This window comes from Epinephelus lanceolatus, chromosome 23, assembly GCF_041903045.1.
Source record: "Epinephelus lanceolatus isolate andai-2023 chromosome 23, ASM4190304v1, whole genome shotgun sequence".
NCBI lineage: Eukaryota > Metazoa > Chordata > Actinopteri > Perciformes > Serranidae > Epinephelus > Epinephelus lanceolatus.
In genome coordinates, this window is record NC_135756.1 from 6,870,743 (window position 1) to 6,891,694 (window position 20,952).

General features: G+C 42.2%; 3 protein-coding genes across 10 annotated transcripts in view; 1 reads left to right on the forward strand and 2 right to left on the reverse strand.

Moving 5' to 3' along the window:
* The first annotated feature begins 6,349 nt into the window (after window positions 1-6,349).
* LOC117249604 (forkhead box protein M1-like) lies at window positions 6,350-8,485 on the forward strand. Its single transcript, XM_078165009.1, has 3 exons — window positions 6,350-6,411; window positions 6,522-6,694; window positions 7,550-8,485. The coding sequence occupies exons 2-3, from the start codon at window positions 6,530-6,532 to the stop codon at window positions 8,033-8,035; spliced, it is 651 nt and encodes a 216-aa protein (XP_078021135.1). The 5' UTR covers window positions 6,350-6,411; window positions 6,522-6,529; the 3' UTR covers window positions 8,036-8,485.
* Window positions 8,486-11,580, reverse strand: LOC117249182 (uncharacterized). Of its 2 annotated transcripts, XM_033614631.2 has the most exons (5): window positions 11,275-11,580; window positions 10,437-10,961; window positions 10,236-10,327; window positions 10,106-10,124; window positions 8,486-9,722 (listed from the first exon to the last, which is right to left on the reverse strand). In XM_033614631.2, exons 1-2 carry the CDS (start codon window positions 11,578-11,580, stop codon window positions 10,620-10,622), a joined length of 648 nt encoding a protein of 215 aa, XP_033470522.2. In that variant the 3' UTR covers window positions 8,486-9,722; window positions 10,106-10,124; window positions 10,236-10,327; window positions 10,437-10,619. The 2 variants fall into 2 exon arrangements, with proteins under 2 accessions (XP_033470522.2, XP_033470523.1); XM_033614632.2 differs by lacking the exon at window positions 10,106-10,124 and having other exon boundaries at window positions 11,275-11,412.
* Window positions 11,488-20,952, reverse strand: part of LOC117249265 (uncharacterized) — a 39,201-nt gene continuing 29,736 nt past the window's right edge. For 5 of the 7 annotated variants that reach the window (XM_078165006.1, XM_033614799.2, XM_078165005.1 and 2 more), the window contains one exon: window positions 15,884-20,897. In XM_078165006.1, coding sequence (XP_078021132.1) covers window positions 19,972-20,897 — 926 coding nt within the window. In that variant the 3' untranslated portion in view covers window positions 15,884-19,971. Of the gene's footprint in view, window positions 11,626-13,038; window positions 13,250-15,883; window positions 20,898-20,952 lie in introns of those variants that run through there. The other 2 variants (XR_013490368.1, XR_013490367.1) reach the window with 2 other exon arrangements.

Consider the following 20,952-nt stretch of genomic DNA (forward strand, 5'->3'; position numbering starts at 1 on the left):
AAATCATAAAAGACAAAATAGGAATAAATAACTTAACAAGTGCCTGACTTAATGACAGTGAACTAAAATAGCATTTCAACCAAAAACCTAAAGTTAAGAAAATGCAAATAAAATAGTTATACTTACCTGACAGGTGCATTCCTGGTTTAACCTGAAAGAAAGAAAAACAAGTGTTAAAAAGGGAAAGAGTTTTTTTTTTTCTTTTATGGTACATGATGTTGATTTGAGTACATCATTGTTATGTTTATTCTACTGTGAAGAATACAAACTTGAAAAAAAAAAGAAAATAATTGAAAGATGAGGAAATAAATCTTTTATTTTACCTTTCAAACAATACTGCCGAGTATGTGTCTTATGTCACCCTTGCTGCCCGGTACCCATTTCTCCCAAGCGACCTAGAACTTCTGAGACTCTGGTCCACATTGAGTGTTTATTATACTGTTATTTGCATTATAGTGAGATAATATAGGAATTCATTCTGGCTGTTACATGTTGTTTTACCTCTGAATTAAACAGCCTCGCCTCACTGACATGAGAACAGGCAACCAGTCCACAATAAATATCCCCCAACTTTTCTAGATCAAATCTCCAGGGAACATTAGAGGATGTGACTGGTATAATCATCAAGCTACACTGACACCTTTGTTGATTTAAAAAACACATCTGTAAACCCTTAACAGGACAGGACAGAATATATCTTTATTGTCCACTAGAGGGGGACATTTGTCTTCAGTTTACCAGACACAAGCAACACCATAGTAAAATGCAGACTGTGGTTTAAAACTCATGAGTCACGTTACTAAGTTTAGGGCACTGATGGCACTTGAGATCAAAGTCCCTTAAATACATTTTTAGTTGCCAGAGGGACTCTATAGCGCCTCCTGGGGCTCCAGAGCTCAAACTGGCTGAAGAGAGGATGGGTGCTATCTGCTAAGATACTCCTTGCTTTCTCCCTCGTCCTTCCTGTAAAGACTCGGGTTGAGGGCTTCTGTGGCTTGTCAACTATTTTACTGGTCATTGTCACAATGCTAGAGAGTTTACCGCTGGATGTACAGCGGAGACGACCCTACCAGGCAGGAAGGTGAATCATTAAAACACTCATCATATAAGGCTAACGTCATGTAAAACAGGCACCGGCTAGCTTACAGGGTAAAAAGCTTTAAACAGCATGAGCGATGTCAGGGTCACATGAATCAATTGATAAATAGTATACATCATTGATTAAATACTATGAAATAAAAATCTGACATTATTAGAGTGATTAAACTCTGGTCATTATACTGTCATTAACATCAACATCATATAGTTAACACAAAGGGCTATAGAGCGAATCACCTTGTTGTTTACAAATACTTCCGGGTAGAGAACCAGTAGAGTTTAGCTACATACATACATATATATACATACATATATACATATATATATATATATATATATATATATATATATATATATATATACATATATACATATATATATATATATATATACATATATATATATATATATATATATATATATATATATATATATATATATGTATATATATATATATATATATATATATATATATATGTATATATACATACATACTATACGTACTCATATATATATATATATATATATATATATATATATATATATATATATATATATATACACACACACACACACACACATCATATATATATATATATATATATATACATATATATATGTATATCACATTTTTCACGTCACTATATCACCGTTTAGACTAATCTGATGTTTGTTAAGTCTATAAACACAATGATTGAACAAACATTATTATTTTCTGTGTGCATGTTTTGTAATTAATAACATGGTTATCGTAGATTAGCTGGGCTAACTGTTAGCTGTTAGCCGTTAGTGGTGTCTGTAATAACTCAGTAACTCAATAAACAGTCCATGAAAAAAATATTTTTTCCAGCAGATATCTTAGTTACAACATGATTGAGCTAGCAAAGCAGTTTTGTGTTGCTATGTGTGGTATTTATTCAGTTTTGGGAAATCACAATGTCTAACGGTTAGCCCAGCTAATCTATGATAACCATGTTATTAATTACAAAAGCACACAGAAATAGTAATATTTGTTCAATCATTGTGTTTATAGACTTAACAAACATCAGATTAGTCTAAACGGTGATATAGTGACGTGAAAAATTTATATATATATATATATATATATATATATATATATATATATGTATACAGTCAAGCCTGAAATTATTCATACCCCTGGCAAATTTTGACTTAAAGTCACTTTTATTCAACCAGAAAGTTTTTTCTTGATTGGAAATGACACAGGCGTCTCCCAGAAGATAATAAGACGATGTACAAGAGGCGTCATTGTGTAAAAAACTATTTCTCAGCTTTTATTTACATTTTAACAAAAAGTGGCATGTGCAAAATTATTCATACCCTTTGCAAACTGTCACAGTCTATGGGAAAATCCAAAGTTCTATACCATTCCAAATAGTCCAAGCTGTTCTAAAGCATCCTAATTACCCTGATTCATTGGGAACAGCTGTTTTAATCAACTCAACAGGTGAAAAACAGCAGCTCTCTGCAGTTGGTTTGTGGACAGTCATGGCTAAGACAAAGGAGCTCACTGAGGACCTGCAGCTGCGCATTGTGGCTGCTCACAAGTCAGGAAAGGGCTACAAGGCCATATCTAAATGTTTTCAAGTTCCAGTGGCTACAGTGCAAAGTATTATTAAAAAATATAAGACGTTCCGCACTGTGGAAAATCTCAGAGGACGTGGTTGGAAGCCAAAAGTGACACCTGTGCTGGCCAGGAGGATAGTGAGAGAGGTGAAAAAGAATCCAAGGATCACCACCAAGGCCATCCTGGTGAATCTGGGCTCTGCTGGTGGCAACATCTCAAGGCAGACAGTCCAACGAACACTGCACACTGCTGGGTTCCACGGACGCAGACCAAGGAGGACGCCACTTCTCCAGATAAGGCACACAAAAGCCCGCTTGGCCTTTGCATCTGGACAAAGAAGAAGGCTTCTGGTCTTCTGTTTTATGGTCAGATGAAACAAAAATTGAATTGTTTGGCCACAATGATGTATCCTTCATTTGGCGTAAAAAAGGAGAAGCCTTCAACCCTAAGAACACCATCCCCACTGTCAAACTTGGTGGTGGGAACCTAATGCTTTGGGGGTGTTTTTCAGCCAATGGACCAGGGAACCTAATCACAGTAAACGGCACCATGAAAAAAGAGCAATACACCAAGATTCTCAACAACAACATCAGGCAGTCTGCAGAGATACTTGGCCTTGGGCACCAGTAGACATTTCAGCACGACAACAACCCAAAACACACAGCAAAAGTGGTGAAGAAATGGTTAGCGGACAAAAACAATAACGTTTTGCAGTGGCCCAGCCAGAGTCCTGACTTGAATCCAATTGAGAATCTGTGGAGGGAGCTAAAGATCAGGGTGATGGCAAGGAGACCCTCCAACCTGAAAGAGTTGGAGCTCATCACTAAAGATGAATGGGCAAAAATACCAGTGGACACATGCAAAAAGCTGGTCAGCAATTATAGGAAGCGTTTGATTGCTGTAATAGCCAATAAAGGCTTTTCTATTGATTACTGAGAAGGGTATGAATAATTTTGGACATGCCACTTTTTGTTCAAATGTAAATAAAATCTGAGAAATATTTTTTTTCCACAATGACGCCTCTTGTACATCGTCTTCTGGGAGACGCGTGTGTCATTTCCAATCAAGAAAAAACTTGCTGGTTGAATAAAAGTAACTTTAAGTCAAAATTTGCCAGGGGTATGAATAACTTCGGGCTTGACTGTGTATATACATATATATATATATATATATACAGTACAGGCCAAAAGTTTGGACACACCTTCTCATTCAATGCGTTTTCTTTATTTTCATGACTATTTACATTGTAGATTCTCACTGAAGGCATCAAAACTATGAATGAACACATGTGGAGTTATGTACTTAACAAAAAAAGGTGAAATAACTGAAAACATGTTTTATATTCTACTTTCTTCAAAATAGCCACCCTTTGCTCTGATTACTGCTTTGCACACTCTTGGCATTCTCTCCATGAGCTTCAAGAGGTAGTCGCCTGAAATGGTTTTCCAACAGTCTTGAAGGAGTTCCCAGAGGTGTTTAGCACTTGTTGGCCCCTTTGCCTTCACTCTGCGGTCCAGCTCACCCCAAACCATCTCGATTGGGTTCAGGTCCGGTGACTGTGGAGGCCAGGTCATCTGCCGCAGCACTCCATCACTCTCTTTCTTGGTCAAATAGCCCTTACACAGCCTGGAGGTGTGTTTGGGGTCATTGTCCTGTTGAAAAATAAATGATCGTCCAACTAAACGCAAACCGGATGGGATGGCATGTCGCTGCAGGATGCTGTGGTAGCCATGCTGGTTCAGTGTGCCTTCAATTTTGAATAAATCCCCAACAGTGTCACCAGCAAAACACCCCCACACCATCACACCTCCTCCTCCATGCTTCACAGTGGGAACCAGGCATGTGGAATCCATCCGTTCACCTTTTCTGCGTCTCACAAAGACACGGCGGTTGGAACCAAAGATCTCAAATTTGGACTCATCAGACCAAAGCACAGATTTCCACTGGTCTAATGTCCATTCCTTGTGTTTCTTGGCCCAAACAAATCTCTTCTGCTTGTTGCCTCTCCTTAGCAGTGGTTTCCTAGCAGCTATTTGACCATGAAGGCCTGATTCGCGCAGTCTCCTCTTAACAGTTGTTCTAGAGATGGGTCTGCTGCTAGAACTCTGTGTGGCATTCATCTGGTCTCTGATCTGAGCTGCTGTTAACTTGCCATTTCTGAGGCTGGTGACTCGGATGAACTTATACTCAGAAGCAGAGGTGACTCTTGGTCTTCCTTTCCTGGGTCGGTCCTCATGTGTGCCAGTTTCGTTGTAGCGCTTGATGGTTTTTGCGACTCCACTTGGGGACACATTTAAAGTTTTTGCAATTTTCCGGACTGACTGACCTTCATTTCTTAAAGTAATGATGGCCACTGGTTTTTCTTTAGTCGGCTGTGTATTAACCTGACTTCTGCACAACACAACTGATGGTCCCAACCCCATTGATAAAGCAAGAAATTCCACTAATTAACCCTGATAAGGCACACCTGTGAAGTGGAAACCATTTCAGGTGACTACCTCTTGAAGCTCATGGAGAGAATGCCAAGAGTGTGCAAAGCAGTAATCAGAGCAAAGGGTGGCTATTTTGAAGAAACTAGAATATAAAACATGTTTTCAGTTATTTCACCTTTTTTTGTTAAGTACATAACTCCACATGTGTTCATTCATAGTTTTGATGCCTTCAGTGAGAATCTACAATGTAAATAGTCATGAAATAAAGAAAACGCATTGAATGAGAAGGTGTGTCCAAACTTTTGGCCTGTACCGTACTTTACAACTCAAAACCAAATATAGCATTTGTAGGTGCATATAATAGAGCAGATGGAAGTGTTTGAGTGTCTCTTACTGAAACATTAAAGATTTGTTTGCTCATTATAATCGCAGAATTCCATCCGCCATAACCTCTCTCTACACGACATGTTCATTCGTGAGACGTCACCAGATGGGAAAATTTCTTTCTGGACAATTCGGCCTGAGGCCAACCGATGCCTCACTCTTGATCAGGTGTACAAGGTGAGCACAGCTTCTTATTTCTGTCCCCCTTTTCACATTCTTCCACCTTTTTATATCGAAGGATTCCCTAAAACTGACTTGATTTTTTTTTGTTAAGTTGTTCATAATTTTGTATATTTGATATCATCATTGTCGTCCGTGGTGTCAGGGGATTGTTTTGGATCTTTGCTGTCCAGTCTTTTATGATTTTCCTCACTCTCATTCCACATCTTTCTCCACAGCCTGGTTGTGACCCAGTGACCGCTCCTGTTCCCGTGCCAATGCTTTTATTACCCAACTAAGTAAGATGGCTTTATCTTTTTCAGTTCTCTAGGAACAGTCTTCATCTCTGCAGACAGGCAGGAGAGAGTAGAAAAGGGACAGGAAATCAGACGTCCACTTTCACTGTCACCAGAGCCTTTGACCCAAGTGCAGCTGCAGATGGAGGGCTAAGGTGTAGGGAAATCTTTCTGTTACAGGAGGAGAAGATGTGAGCAGCAGGGACGCTGAGGCTTTGTCTAACAGTAATGTGTAGGGACAGTCTAACTTTGACTTTTGTCTGTTGTAGCTTGCCAGACCCTAAAACTAGGGAGAGAACGCAAGTTGTCACTGAGTGTAGTCAGGACAGAGAGAGCACAGTAAGATCACTCAGGCAGTATGCTTTAACTGTATAAAGTGATGTTATGTTATTTTATTTTTCACAGAATCAAAGGAGGATCATTCCTGATGCAAGAAAGACGCCAACTAGCTCTGGTGAGTTAATAGATGGGGGCACGAAATGGGTTGAAGGGACTAAAAAAAGCAGCTGGAAGTCAGCAAAATTGACATTTGACATTGACAGTTGTTGTCTCTTCTTCACTCAGAGAGAAGGATGAAGCCTCTTCTCCCTCGAACTGATTCCTACTTGGTTCCCATCCAGCTCCCAGTGGCCTCCTCTGTCTACCTGCCATCCTCGTCGGCCCCGCTTCCCCCGTCCAGCTCGCAGCAGAAACAGAACACTTCGCGAGGAGCCAAGAGAGTGCGGATAGCTCCTAAGGTAAACATTTGAGAAGCTAAATATAACATCTTAAAAATACATTTTAGATTTTTCAGTATCAAAAGTCATATGGGATCAGCTTTGAAGGAGAAGTATTGGTTAAGTCTGGCTAGAGTTTTCCATGCCAACATTTTGTGTTGGGTTGTGTCAAAAGGGTTCGGTATCATTTGGGTTTTTTTCCCCCAATACCGGGTGCCAAAACAATACTTTTAAAACTGTGCTGCTGCCTAAATGGTTCCTGAACCACTACTTAAAAAAAAACAGCACAAAAAGACTCAATGACATAAAACACGGCTGTTTTATTGCAAAGGCAAATCTTAACTTGAAACTTAACACTATCAATTCTTAATGTTCCAATGGGAGGCTAACTTCACTTGCTAACTTTGATGCTAACCCCCTTCACCTTAATCAGCAGATGGCAAATTAGACACAGGAACTTTGGTCTTGAGGAGTTGTAGTTTTACTCTATATGCGAGTTGGGTTTCTACTAGCTACATTTAGCTACAACTAAATGTAGCGCAAATGTCCAATTTTTGTGCTTTTCCATCCACTACCATCATGCAAATATTGGCAGTCGCTTCACCAAGATAATCAGAAGGTGGCTGTAATTTTCCAGACAGGAGAAAAGGGCGCAACAAGATTATTAAATGAGCGCTAGTCCAGCCACCACTGGGAGATTTAAGAAGCAGCTGGCAGCGGTGAGCAGCTAACTCAAAGAAGAACAGTGACTGAAAGTGTCCACAAATAAGTGAAACATTGACTTCTGGGAGCTCCTTAATCTCCGAGCCATAAGACAGGGATGGTAAATGATTGTTGTTACTGGTAGAATCGTAAAATGTATTGTATGTCCGACAGGTGACGCAAAGTGACGCCCCAGCTGTGGTAATGTATCCTCAGAAGAATAAAGACCTCAAGGTGGAGGTGAAGGAGGAGCCGGTATGGGTCCCCATTAAATTCGAGACTCCCAAAGCCCCCCCAAAGAGACAAGCCAGCAGCTCCCGACGCAAACAGCGCCTGGTTCCCACTGAGCACGAGGAGCCCATCCTCCTGTGCCTTGACAATACTTTCTTTGACTCTGGCGTAGCCTCTGACGCCTCAACTTTCCAAGACTCGCGAGACGCCGAGCCGGACGAGCCCCAGCAGGAGCAGCAAAGCCCTGATCGGGACTACTCCTTCAAGACCCCCATAAAAAGTAGCAGCCACACTGCAGCCACATTCCCGCACACTGTTGCCAAACTTGCAAAGTATTTAATGGGACAAGGCAGCTACGTTTCGGTCATTACAACCTTCGTCAGGCAGAGGTCTGTACAGGGACGTGTCAAGTTTTCCAAAACACTATAGGAGAAAATGGGAATACTGAGGGGAACACTTTAATTTTAGCTTCCAGGTTGTTGTCCTTCACGTTAGACGTTCCTCTCCACCTACTTTCTGATTGGTTTCATTACTTATTAACAGCTCCTTTTCGTCACTCTTATTTCTATCTGTAAAACTTGTTTGCTTTTATCATTTCTCCTGTCATATCTGTCCCTACTCTTGAAGGATTTGCAGGAGAAATATGTCTGTATGTATGTATATAAACACCAATGTATGTCGATTTGCACATTTTAATAAATAATTTAGCTTTGCATATGTAAATGAGAAGATAATATATTCCCTGATAAGCCAGCGAGACGCTTCGGCAGCCTCTTGGAAACAACTTGTAGATTGTGATGCAGGATTGTTAGCAATAAAAAAGGCAAAGTAATACACATAGCACTAACAGCAGTAGGATTGTGTCTGTACATTAATCGTAGAACCGTCTTCACCACTTTGAGATCCTGAGTGTTCATCATTAGTATGCCATCAGTGGGCACTTTGTTCCTGCAGAGGGACATTTGCATGCAGTGACTCCTCATATCAACCGTATTTTAAGGCAGTCTTTGGGAGCAAAATGCTGAATATTTTGTTTTAGTTTTCAGTTAAAATGACAGATTATATTTCCATCTGTAAGCACAAATGGGACATCGCGGTTCCAAGCAGGACATTATTTGTAGCACCGTCTTTGAAAGGCAGAACGGGAGGTTTACCCATCTTTTTTAAAATGCCACAAAATAATGTACGGCTTTAATAATTCCCTCAGGTTTGTGTGTTTTTATATCTGAGAGGTTTTCCATTGCAGTTGGTGCTGGATGGCATGCGAGTGTGAAATGTTGTGGTTCCAACATAACTGTTTTCAAAGCATGTGCCTTGTTTTTCTGAAGTTGGTGTTTCTGTGATTCTGCAATACATCTGCTGGTGTTGACGCCTCAAACGGGACAAAAGGGCTTTTATTCAATTGTGTCTTTTTGAGCATAAGTACACTTTGATTTGCGTCGCTCAGCTCTCATTTAAATATCTAAAACACAAGGTTTCTACGACCTCATGAAAAACTACATGACATGGCTGCCTATTTAATTTTATTTATGTATGAACAAAAGTTGAAACCATTTATACATCGTCTCTGTGATTTATAGGTTCTTCTGAATCTCTGCTCAAGAGTCTTACTTGTACATGGTTTTATAGGCTCATGAGGAGTAATAACAGAGAAAAGCACCTCTTATTCCAGTGGCAGTGTCCTTTAAAAACACAAAATATGTCCAGCATAGCACCTTACCTTAGTCAAGTGTAGTCTAAGTGAAATTTTAGAGGATAAATCAGAAATGCCATCTGTATCCAGCTTAGTTGTTGCAAAAGTTTGCTCAAAACAGTGCCCTAAAATTCTCTACCTATCAAAATGGACACTTAAACACAAGTTTGAACTCGAAACAAAAAGGTTCCTGGTCTTGTTTAAGTGGTATCCAGGTGTTGAGTCAGTAGACAGCAGTCTTCAGTACGTCTGCACTTCCTGTTGAGCCACTTCTAGAAGGTAGAATTTACACAGCTGGACAGCCTGGAAAAACCGAAACATTATACAGCTTTGTCACCATAGACAGACATGCCCCCATCCTTGATCCTGCTGAGGTGGGGGCAGGAGGTGGATGCTGCGGGAGCGAGAGAGGGGCCGGTACATCTGAGGCAAAGAGAAATAAAATGTTTCAGTTACATGAAATTATGAGATTTTTGTGTTAATATTGAGTGACACACACACACACACACACACAATGAGCCAAGCTGCATCTAAAAACTTCAGGAGCACAGACAGTGATTCTAGAGAGAGAAAATGAGGATGAGACAAAATGATGATGACAACAAATGAGAAGTGAAGAGGGAGCAATGCAGGCTGCAGATAGAGGGGTTACACAGGCAACTAGGGAAGGGATGATGAAGAAAATGTTTCTCTACAGATGACCTCATTAGCATTGTTTTGACAGGTGACTGGTCAGCAGATCTGTTAGTGATTTGAGACGTGCATTAGGCAGACATCAGATACTTTTTCATTCAAACCACACTTGCCTGTCGTTTCCTCTCCTCTCTGATTACACAATCATTTATAAAACAAAATAAAAAGAAGTGTCAACAAAGACGTAGAGCCTTCCAGTTATTTACAATAAGTCACACGAAAACTGCATTATTTTCTACTCACGATGTCAACTACTGCCCTGACCAGCTCTTCATCCGAAGGCTCCTCGGGTGGTTTTGATGGCAGAGCTGGACTGAATGGGTGGAAGGAGGAGGCTGTAATCACACAATGAGAGAGAAACACAGAACATATACAATGAACACAAGAAATACAATAAAGTTTAACTCTGTATTATATATGTCATGTCATTCAGGCTGGACTTGCCTGGACGTGCAGGCTTAGGGACCAGCATCCTTTTTATTTTGGCCTGCATGTCCACCGCAGACAGAGAACGCTGCCTGGAGACAAAGGCCGCAAGCGCAGAACCAAGAGGCCTTAACAAGAAAACACACAGTAACATCTGTAATGAGACAATATGACAAATACTGACATTTTTTAAAAATTCAGCTACATCCAAGTCAGACAGCTTGACAGTAAAACATGTGCTGTGATGCACTCCTGGCTCTCTGGCTTGCGGCAGAGACAGAGGCTGTGCTGTTGCTGCTGGCGGTGGCAGTCGCTGCAGCGGGGGTGGTGGTGGTGCTGCTGCTGGTGGCGGTGGCTGCAGCCATGGTGGTGGTGGTGGCGGTGGCTGCAGCCATGGTGGTGGTGGTGGTGGCAGCGGCAGCAGCAGTTGAAGCAGCAGCAGCATCCCTTGCTCTCTGTCTGTCTCTGTTCCGGACATAACGGACGGCATTCTCCATCTGCGTGCCAGCAGCTGGCGCCTTCCTCCGGAGGTAGTTGACAAATCTATAAAAAAAAAAAAAAGAAAAAAAAATCAGACAGACAATCTGTCACATGATTTTTGGGGTCCTCAGACTCGTACACGGCTTGCAGGGTCTCGAACTTGAAGTCCCCGAAGCCAACAAGGGCCTGTCCCTCCTGTCCAGGCTGGAGGGACTTCACCCGCGCCTCCTCGAACGCATGGTGGAACCTGACAGCCTCCACAAAGTCAGGGTACATCAAGGAGTAGCAGGTGAAGGCGTCCTGGAAGTTCAGAGGGAGTTTAAAACTGGACACTCTTAATTGTATTGTATGAATGAATCAGACTGAAGGACTCCACCTTGTTGGCCATCAGTGGGGACTGAGAACGTGTCCTCTCTCGCTCCTTCTGGTGGGAGGCGACCAGATTGACAACATAGCCCACGTCATTCTCCAGCAGCCAGTGGAAGGTCTTGCCCTGGTACCGGACGAACTGGACCTTCCACCGGCTTAAGACGAGGGTGGCGTTGGTGGTGTCGCCACCCTCGGAGTTGACATGGACCCACGCCTCAGCATCCACCTCCTCAAGCTTCTTTGCCCGGTAAAGGGCTTGGCCCCCGGTAGTCTGCCAGAGGCCAACGGCCTGGGCCTTCTGGGAGGCCTTCATTATGAGGCTGCCATTGGTGGCCCTCCTGAAAGTCAGGTGTTCCATCTAAACAGAGAAAATTTACATTAGCAGAACTCTGCAATAAATAGCCTACTTCAAGATCATGAGAAGTAATAGGAGATGATGATGATGATGATGATGATGATGGTGATGAAATTGCAAAATTAGAGAATCTACTGGCTGAACTGGTCCTGGGGATGCCCCTGCTCTCATCCTGAAAACAACAAAATCCAGACAGAAAATGTAAAAATGTATTGTAGCATTCCCTCAGTGTCTTCTTCTTCTTCTTCTTTCTTCTTCTTGGTGTTTTTTGGCGGCTGGCAAACAATGTTATGGTGCATTACCGCCACTAACTGGTATGGAGTGTGGATCGGAATCTATCTTATCCTCCTGAGACCCTGCGTCTTCATATGAGGACATCATATTTTGGGTTTATTTGACCTTATACTTCATTCTACTTAACTCACACCTGTTGTCCTCATTCATGGACACTTTTTGTGCCATCTAGTGGCAGTAAGAGCACAATACACTAATCCATGTAAAAACAAAATGGCAGCCATCTCTGCCAAGTCAGTCTGCAGCCGATCCCATTCAAGCTTGTTGAAGGAAGTCGGGACTTAATTATTGTCTCCTTTGAGGACATTAGGGCTCTAGGGAAACAACTCAGGATCCCAGTAACCATCACAGAGACAAGCCTCCGATCAGACATCGTGCTGTTCTCTGAAACCTCCAAACAGGTGGTCATGGTTTAGCTTACAGTGCCCTGGGAGGAGAGGATGGAGGAGGCTAGCAGGAGGAAGAAGGAGAAGTATGCAGAGCTGGTGGAGGATGCCACAGACAGCGGTGGCGTGCACGGTGCAAGCCCATTGGAGTGGGGAGGACGGGTTTTGTGGGAAAGTCATAACGCAAGGCCTACAGCCTCCTGGGCATCACCGGAGCACACAAAGGAAAGCCATCAGCAGAGAAGGCTTCAAGATGACTGTGGATTTTTACGAACAATACTTCTTGGACACAGGCCGGGAACTGATCACTCCTGGCCGGGTCACCTGGGTGAGGGGGTCTGAAGTTGAAAAGTTCATAAAGAGATGTATGTATCAACCTGTGCTTTTTGAGCAGCTGAACTGTCGATAACAAGAATACAGATACACAGATGCAGAAATGTTTTTGTTGTATTTAACTTGTTCTTGTCGGTGAATCTCTCATTTTAAAAAGGGTGTAGTGACATTTAGTTTCATCTTTATGGAGCCGCCACCACTATAAATACATATTGTGAAAATGCTTTTCAAGTTGTTTTTTTCTTTGACATTGTAAGAGTAAAATTCTGGGGGAAAGTTCTTGATATCGTTGCACATATGTTAGTCATTGTTTAAAGTCAGATTTAGAGATTTTAAATATGTAGCAAGACCTTGTACACTGATAACCCAATCTTTCCTGCATAGACACCCAAAAGCGATATACCTGATGGTGCACCCTGTGGCCAGTAGATGGCGCCTGGTGTAAGTCCCAGCAAGCACAGCAGACCGGTTTCAAGGTTAACACACAGCCAAAGCATTTACATCAAGAACTTCCACAGATGTTAGTGAAACGTTTCCCACGTGAGACACACAGCTAAAGAGCAGCTCTGCATTCCCACTGGTGCTGGGTACTTCTCCTTGACTAATAATGATGACTAGGGAAAAAAACAAAAGGACAAGAAGAAGAAAGGAAAATAAGCATTAATGATGAAGATTAAGTGGAAAACTTGCCTCCTGTAATCTGTCACTACACTGATCAGCCAAAAAATTAGAACCACTCTCAGGTAAAGTGAGAAACATTGATCATCTTGTTACAATGCAATTGTCTCCTGAGGAACTTTTGGTGCAGAAATTCACAAGGATGCCACCCAAACACCTCTGCAGATCAAGTTTCGCTCCTTATGGCAGCAGCACTCCCCGATGGCAGTGGCCCCCCAGCAGGAAAATGCACCATGCCACACTGCAGAAACTGCTCAGGAATGGCCCGAGGAACGTGACAAAAAGCTCAAGGCATCGTCCTGGCCTCCAAATTCTCCAGATCCAAATCCGATCGAGCATCCATGGGCCGTGCTGGTACCTCAGAGGTACCCCCAATCCACGGTGAGATCTCCCTGGATCGGACTTGTTCCGACATGTCAAGGCATGGACACATGACCTCTGGAAGGTGTCCTGTGGTGTCTGGCACTGGGGTGCTGCTTCAAATCATTTGAGACCTGTCAGTTGTGAGGTGGGGTATCAGCACTTCCCAAGATGGGAATCTCAGTGGGAGATTTGGAGGCCAAGTCGACACCTTGAACTCTTTGGCCATTCCTGAGCAGTTTTTGTGGTGTGGCATGGTGCATTTTTCAGAGCTCGGGAGTCCGCCATTGTTGCTGTGATGGTCGACTTTCTCACGCATGCCTAGTGACTGGAACCATAATGAGCATGTGCGAAAAGTCTCTGTTTTTATTTTAAGTTTACATGACAACGGAGACGGTGTTGCTTCCAAAAATCTGCACTCTGGAACCAGTTTTCAAAATGTTGCGTTTTCAGGCACCATAAACAGTGCTTTCGTGTAAATGATCAGCCACAACGCGACTAACGTTTACCATCTTCTGTTGAAATCGTTGTTGAATAGACAGGACCTTACAAAGCCTGTTGCCTTGCCAAAAAGCAGACTACGGCCTGAGCCGAAGGGACATGCGTCACTGACATTTTCAGGTTTCAAACATAACGAAAATAATCGGCCTACAATTTGAGGTAAGGCTTATGGGTCTCTGTAGTCAATGACACTCCTGACCTTAAGTAGCCTTTTGAATGGCGTTTACGACCTGCGTACTGTTAAACATGTACAGAAATGACAAACAAATGGTTCCTTTGTTGTTTTAAGGAAAACAATGATTCACCCTCTTTTTTTAGAAAAGCGCCTTGAAAAAAAAAACAACCCTCAGAAAAATGTGACAAATGTTTTTTCTCTGAGATACTGGTATCAGCTTTGAGTTTGGACTATGTGAGGCTTTACACGATGGTCCTGTTGTGTTTTCCAGCTGTACCTCCCAGTTCTAATCATCTGCAGCATTTCAAGAAATTTCAAGGCGCACATGAAAAAAACATTTTATTTCAATGTTTGAAACTTATCTTACTCAATGACAGTGGCACTTACAGTGATTCATACAGTAAGACACTTCTCTAGCTGGGTTTCCATAACAGTTTTACGCAAAATTAAAGCGATATTTCGACAATTTCAATAAAGTACAATTGCGGCTTGCAGGTGTTTCCATTGAAAGGTGTTTGACAGCTAAGTGGTAATTCTCTCTCCATCTTGCGGGACTGCATAATTCTCGTAAAAAAATGGACGTCCAGAGTCTACTCTGTAAACTTAGTGATGTTGGAAATGTGGTTTTGGTTGCATCTATTGTATGGAGCTTTATCCCTATCTTTATTCAAGAGAGTGGCCTATCAGTTTGAGAGCATAATTTATTGATTTCACGCTCAAAAACCCTGCCGTCGCACTCAAATAGCCTCTGCTTGCGCTTGGATCTACTCTGTTTCTGCTCAAACTGTGTGCTCGCACTCAGATACCATGTTGCTCGCACAGATTTCCTGCTCGAGCTTCAGCTCTTCTCCTTGCGCTCAAACTGTTTCTGTGCGCTCGTGGAATTTCTGCTCTCAGATTTCTGCCCTGCACTTGGATTTTTTTGTGTAACAACCCTGTCAAAATCCCCCAACCAATAGAACGCCAGATTTACTGTTGACCAATGAAATGATCCGTGCCTCCTTGTGGGCGCGCTCGCTAGGTATATATGTATATGTATATGTGTGTGTGTATGTATATATATACATATATATATATACATATATACATATATATATATATATATATATATATATATATATATATATATATATATATATATGCACAAACATACATACACACACACACACACACACACATATATATATATATATATATATATATATGTATGCGCTCTAAAACTAAAGCGAGCGCGCCCGCAAGGAGGCAGGGATCATTTCATTGGTCAACAGTAAATCTGGCATTCTATTGGTTGGAGGATTTTGACAGGGTTGTTACACAAAAACATCCAAGCGCAGGGCAGAAATCTGAGAGCAGAAATTCCGCGAGCGCACAGAAACAGTTTGAGCACAAGGAGAAAAGCCAAAGCTCGAGCAGGAAATCTGTGCGAGCAACATGGTATCTGAGTGCGAGCAACATGGTATCTGAGTGCGAGCACACAGTTTGAGCAGAAACAGAGTAGATCCAAGTGCAAGCAGAGGCTATTTGAGTGCAAGGGCAGGGTTTTTGAGCGTGAAATCAACAAATAATGCTCTCAAACTGATAGACCACTCTCTTGAATAAAGATAGGGATAAAGCTCCATACTACTGCTGTTGCCGTCACCATTTTTAACAAAAGGCGAAGGCAGCGGATGATAGCGGTTTCCTCTGTCCACACGTACCGTGTCATTTTGTTTTGGTTATATGGCAGCCGCCATAAAACCGGATGGAAAAGAACCCGTCCGGTGACGTAGTGGGGTCACGTGACGTGTTAATGCACTAAAAGTGTTTCCATTACACTTTTGCGACATACATCTGTATCGACACATCTGAAAAACCACCTCATGAGAGCGTAAAACCTTTCTAGTGATTGAGAGGTTTTGCGAAATTCAGTTGTGTCCATTACCTGTTTTCTATTGCGCTATTTAGATTTTGCACATTTCTAAGGGTAATGGAAACCCAGCTTCTATTACCTTTCAAATAAGACCATGTATGGACATGTACTAACAATGGAACAAGAACAGTTTTCGATTTAATTTGGGTATGGCTTCGATAGGTTTTTATTTGACTCATGTCCAAAATCTTACCAACAATAATAACGGCATTAATAATAATTATTTCTCTTGTACTGTTCTTTTTTACATTTGAGACTACAAAAGTGCAAAAAATAGGCTATATGAAATTATTCCAAGAGGACAAATGCCCACCACTGAAAAACACATCTGTTTTAATGCAGTCCGTGCAAACCCAAGCGGCAACCCCTAGGGCTGACAAGTGAGGCCCATGCATAAGTGCCAAAAACTGCAATTCACCGACTGGCCACTTGGGGCTAGCTCCAAAACAGAGCAAATCTCCACAGAGTCTCATGTTAAAATGCCCATCTTTACAGCTAAAATAAACATGTTTACAGCCTGGTACCAAAACATTTTTGATCTCTATGGGTTATTTCATCATTCATGACATAACCCAGTGTTATAACCCAAGAAAGCACACATTACACCAATTTTAAAGTCTTTGCATTGACTTCCTGTGTCACACTTGCACCCCGCATTGAACACACGGTAACTCGAGTCTGAGCTGACGGTGAGGAGCTAATAGGAGCTAACTGCTAATAGACAGAAGCTAATTGCTAAGAGACTGTATCTAACTGTTTGGTCAGGTCTTCCTTTTTTTTTTTTGTTCCTTCTTTTTTTTTAAGAATAAATACTTTATTGTCTGAACCAAATGGTACCTGAAATTCCTCTTTGACAGGAATCAACATAACATTTACACGTGCAAGCTATTACAGACTTAGAAAAGGACTGAAGAATCCAAAAAATACACAGGATGTAAAATAAGCAACACACATCGATACATAAAAGATAAAGGACCGGCAGCATTAGCAAACCATTACCAGTACACTGAAATTCCTCTACTGTTGAGGGCTGTTATTGCATTTGGAATGAATGGATTTTTATAGACTGTTTTTCTGGCCAGCGGGACTTTGTAACTCCTGCCTGATGGGAGGAGACTGAGTGAATGATGGAGGGGATGAGAGGGTTCCTCTCTAATCAGGGTGGCCTTCCTGATAACGGAGCGCTCATACAGATGGGACAGATGATCTGTGATACGAGAGAGTTTTGTTTTCTGTTTGTTAGTGAGAGAGTTGTACCAAGATGTGCTATTGAAGGTGAGAATGGATTCAATGAGTGACACAGCTTCCTGAGAAGATGCAGGCACTGGAGTGCTTTGTTGCAGATTGTGTCCGAGTGTGTTTGGAAGGACAGGCAGGTGTCCATCTGTGTCCCCAGATACTTAAGACACTCCACCTGTTCCACCCGCTCTCCCTGAGTAAACAAAGGTTTAAAAAGCTGAGATGCAGTTGCTGCTCTGTCTCTTACTACACAGCACAACTCCTTAGTCTTTGAAATGTTTAGTTCTAGTGATTTCTCACTAAAATTTGTGACCAGGTCGTCGACTGCCAGTTAGTCCTGGGTGAGAGCCTCCATACTGTCCATGTGGGCCAGACTCATTCCCTCCCTGCTACAGGTGATGTTATTGGTGTAGGCAGAGAACAGAATGGGGGATAAAACACAGCCTTGTGGGAGCCCTGTGTTTAAAACCAGTTTACCATTTAAAAACACCTGCTGTGGTCACTCCATTAGAAAGTCCTTTATCCATAAAATCCAAGTTGGGTGGATCTGGAGGTCCAGTGCAGCAGAGTGTCGGTGTTTACAGTGTTAAAAGCAGAGGAGAAGTCCATAAATAAGATCTTAAATAAGGCTTGTGTCCTCTACACCTCGTTTTGCCCTATAGGCAAACTGGAGGGGATCCAGTTTTCCAGGCAGCATATTTGACATTAAGTCGCCACAACTCTCTCCATGCACTTGCAAAGCACTGATGTGAGGGCCATGGGCCTGAAGTCTTTAGTGTCCTTTGCATGTGCCTTTTTTGGGATGGGAATTATTGAGGACTCTGTCCACTGGCTGGGAACACAACCAGAGTCCAGAAGATGCTGAAACAGTCTGGTGATGACTGCACCCAACTGTGCAGCGCAGCCTTTGAGCCCCTGAGCCTGTCAGCGCCAGAGGCTCTGTGTGGGTTTACTCTCTGTAAGATGGAGGTTACCAGCTGCTCATCAACAGCAGGGGCTTGATTGTTGGTCAGAGTCTGGCAGCTAAAGCTATCTGATGCTTTGTTTTGATTAAACCTACTGAAGAAGGTGTTCAGCTCTTCTGCAAAGAGGCAGGGTCTGTTTGTCTCCTGAACTCCCTCTCCAGTTCCCTCACCTTCTGCTTGTCCCCCTGAAGAAATGCTCTTTTCTTCTGGGCTAGGCAGAGCTTCATGTCTTTGGTAAACCATATTTTATTATTAGGATAGATGGTTATTTTTTTGGTGGGAGTGACAGTGTCCTCACAGAATAAAATGTAGGAGGTCAGTACTTCTGTCAGTGAATACAAATCCCTACCACAGTCATTGAAAAACAAGACCTAGTCAGTGAGTTCAAAGCAACCTGAGTGTTTCGGTTGCTTCATTATTCCAGACTTTAATGGTTTTTGTTGTTGTCTCACCCGTTTTAAGTTTTGATCTGTATTTTGGTAGTAGCAGGATGACGTTGTGGTCTGACCAGCCGAGAGGGGGGCGTGGCTTTGATACATATGCGTTTGGGATATTCCCATAGCACAGGTCCAGTATATTGTTCATTCTGGCCGTAGTGGTTTCATATTGTTCCAGGTCGGGTCACAGCGATTAAAATGCCCCAGGAGAAACACAGACTGCGCTCCAGTCTGATTGACAGCTCTGTGATAGCTGTCAGCAATCCGCTCTGCTTTATCCTGCCTCTGGTGTTTCCTTACTTATGATAGCGTTTCCTCAGTTACCGTTTTTATAGTAGTCTTCTACTGTTTGGTCCTTACCATTAGAGTCTCTGAATTAATCTTTTTGTGTGACTGTGTGTGTGTGTAAAGCACTTTGTGCTACATTCTGTTTGTACAAAAAGTGCTATATAAATAAAGTTTGATTGATTGATTGAACTATGCAGGGGGTGAATTTTTTTTTATAACGATCCCCTTTAAATGTTATTAAGGCTTTAAGTTCTGCATAATTAAGGGTGTAGCCACTTTGACTGACAGGCTGTCAGCTAGGCCTCATCAAAGGCCACTCAACTTGACCTCCCTGCCGTGTTCTGAGGTGTCACAGCCAGAGCCTGTTGGAGATTTTTTTTTTTACAATTTACAATTAATAGACAATTAGACACAATGTGCAAAAAGTGCTATTTTTGTGCAAACTGTATAAAAAAATGTTTTTAAAAAAAGTAAAAAAAAAAGACAAACAGAAAGTAAATAATTAACAGGACGGTCTTTTATATTGTTTGTCGTTTTCTTTCTTCTTCTTTTTTTTCCTTTTTCTCACTTTTTGTTTTGTGGTTTGCTTTTTTGTGCTTTGTTGTATTTAAGGTAGCCTCGCGTAACATCTTGGCCAAGGGACTACAAATGAAAAATAGCCTTTTGGCTAATTCTGGCATTTTTATACCATGTGTATTTGTTCATTTGCACTGTCCCTTCTTAAATAAACTAAAAAACAAAAAGGTAAAAAATTGTGCAAGAGCTTGGACACTTAGAGCTTTTAACGCTGCTGTGAATATATCATGTACAAAAGCTGTATCTGCGTCTTTTGAACGTCCAGTTGACGGTTTAGCACGTGCATAACTTCCTCATGGCGCCGTTGACATTCTTCATTAAACTCTCGCAAGGACAGCTTTTCCTCATCCTCCCACTTTTTACGTTTGCAAGGAGGCATAGGTGTGGCAGAGGGTTCTGGCGCAGGTGTGGCAGAGGGTTCTGGCGCAGGTGTGGCAGAAGGTTCTGGCCCAGGTGTGGCAGAGGGTTCTGGCGCAGGTGTGGCAAAGGGTTTTGGCGCAGGTGTGGCAGAGGGTTTTGGCGCAGGTGTGGCAGAGGGTTCTGGCGCAGGTGTGGCAGAGGGTTCTGGCGCAGGTGTGGCAGAGGGTTCTGGCTTACGTTTAGCAGCAAGTTGTCTTGGTGTAGCTTGGCTAAGTGTAGTTTCAGCGAATGCTGTGACACTGCTGCAACGTCCCAGGGCCTCAGGCCCGCACACCTGCAGCTCCTCTGATGTCCTGATAATAGGGTCCACTTCATTTTGTTCATCATTTTGATCCATAAGTGCATCCATTTCTGCATAAAATTGGAAGCGTGTTCCTTTTTCTGTTAATTTATTATTGCCTTTCACTTTTTTGTATCCTTCAACCAGAGTGTTCCATTTCCTGTTCACCTTCTCATAGCTGAACTCTTGTCTGAACTTACTTTTCAACTTTTCTGTTAAGTCCATCCAGAATTCCTTTTTACTGCCTTTGGGAGATTTCAGCCGTTCATTCAATTCTGCCAGGTTCTTAGGGAGACCAAGTCCTTCAAATGTAATGTGCTGTTGCACTTGGCTAATTATGAACAGCGTTTGCTCTCTGCTGAACGTGTGATTGGTTGGCACACCTGATGGTGACGGGCGGGGTGCAGGATTGGCATTCTCCTTGCAGCTGTCTAAAACACACATGAAAATAACAGCTTAGCATGAACAACTTTTGTAACATTATCA

Excerpts from the sequence above, each read along its gene's own strand:
- LOC117249604 (XM_078165009.1), top strand. The coding sequence starts at position 6,530 with ATGAAGCCTCTTCTCCCTCGAACTGATTCCTACTTGGTTCCCATCCAG. Across the intron at positions 6,695-7,549 it reads GAGTGCGGATAGCTCCTAAG|GTGACGCAAAGTGACGCCCC; the intron begins GTAAACATTTGA and ends TATGTCCGACAG.
- LOC117249182 (XM_033614632.2), bottom strand. The coding sequence starts at position 10,908 with ATGCCGTCCGTTATGTCCGGAACAGAGACAGACAGAGAGCAAGGGATG. Across the intron at positions 10,328-10,436 it reads CCCTAAGCCTGCACGTCCAG|CCTCCTCCTTCCACCCATTC; the intron begins GCAAGTCCAGCC and ends GTGTGATTACAG. Across the intron at positions 9,723-10,235 it reads TCAGGGCAGTAGTTGACATC|ATGTACCGGCCCCTCTCTCG; the intron begins GTGAGTAGAAAA and ends TCTTTGCCTCAG.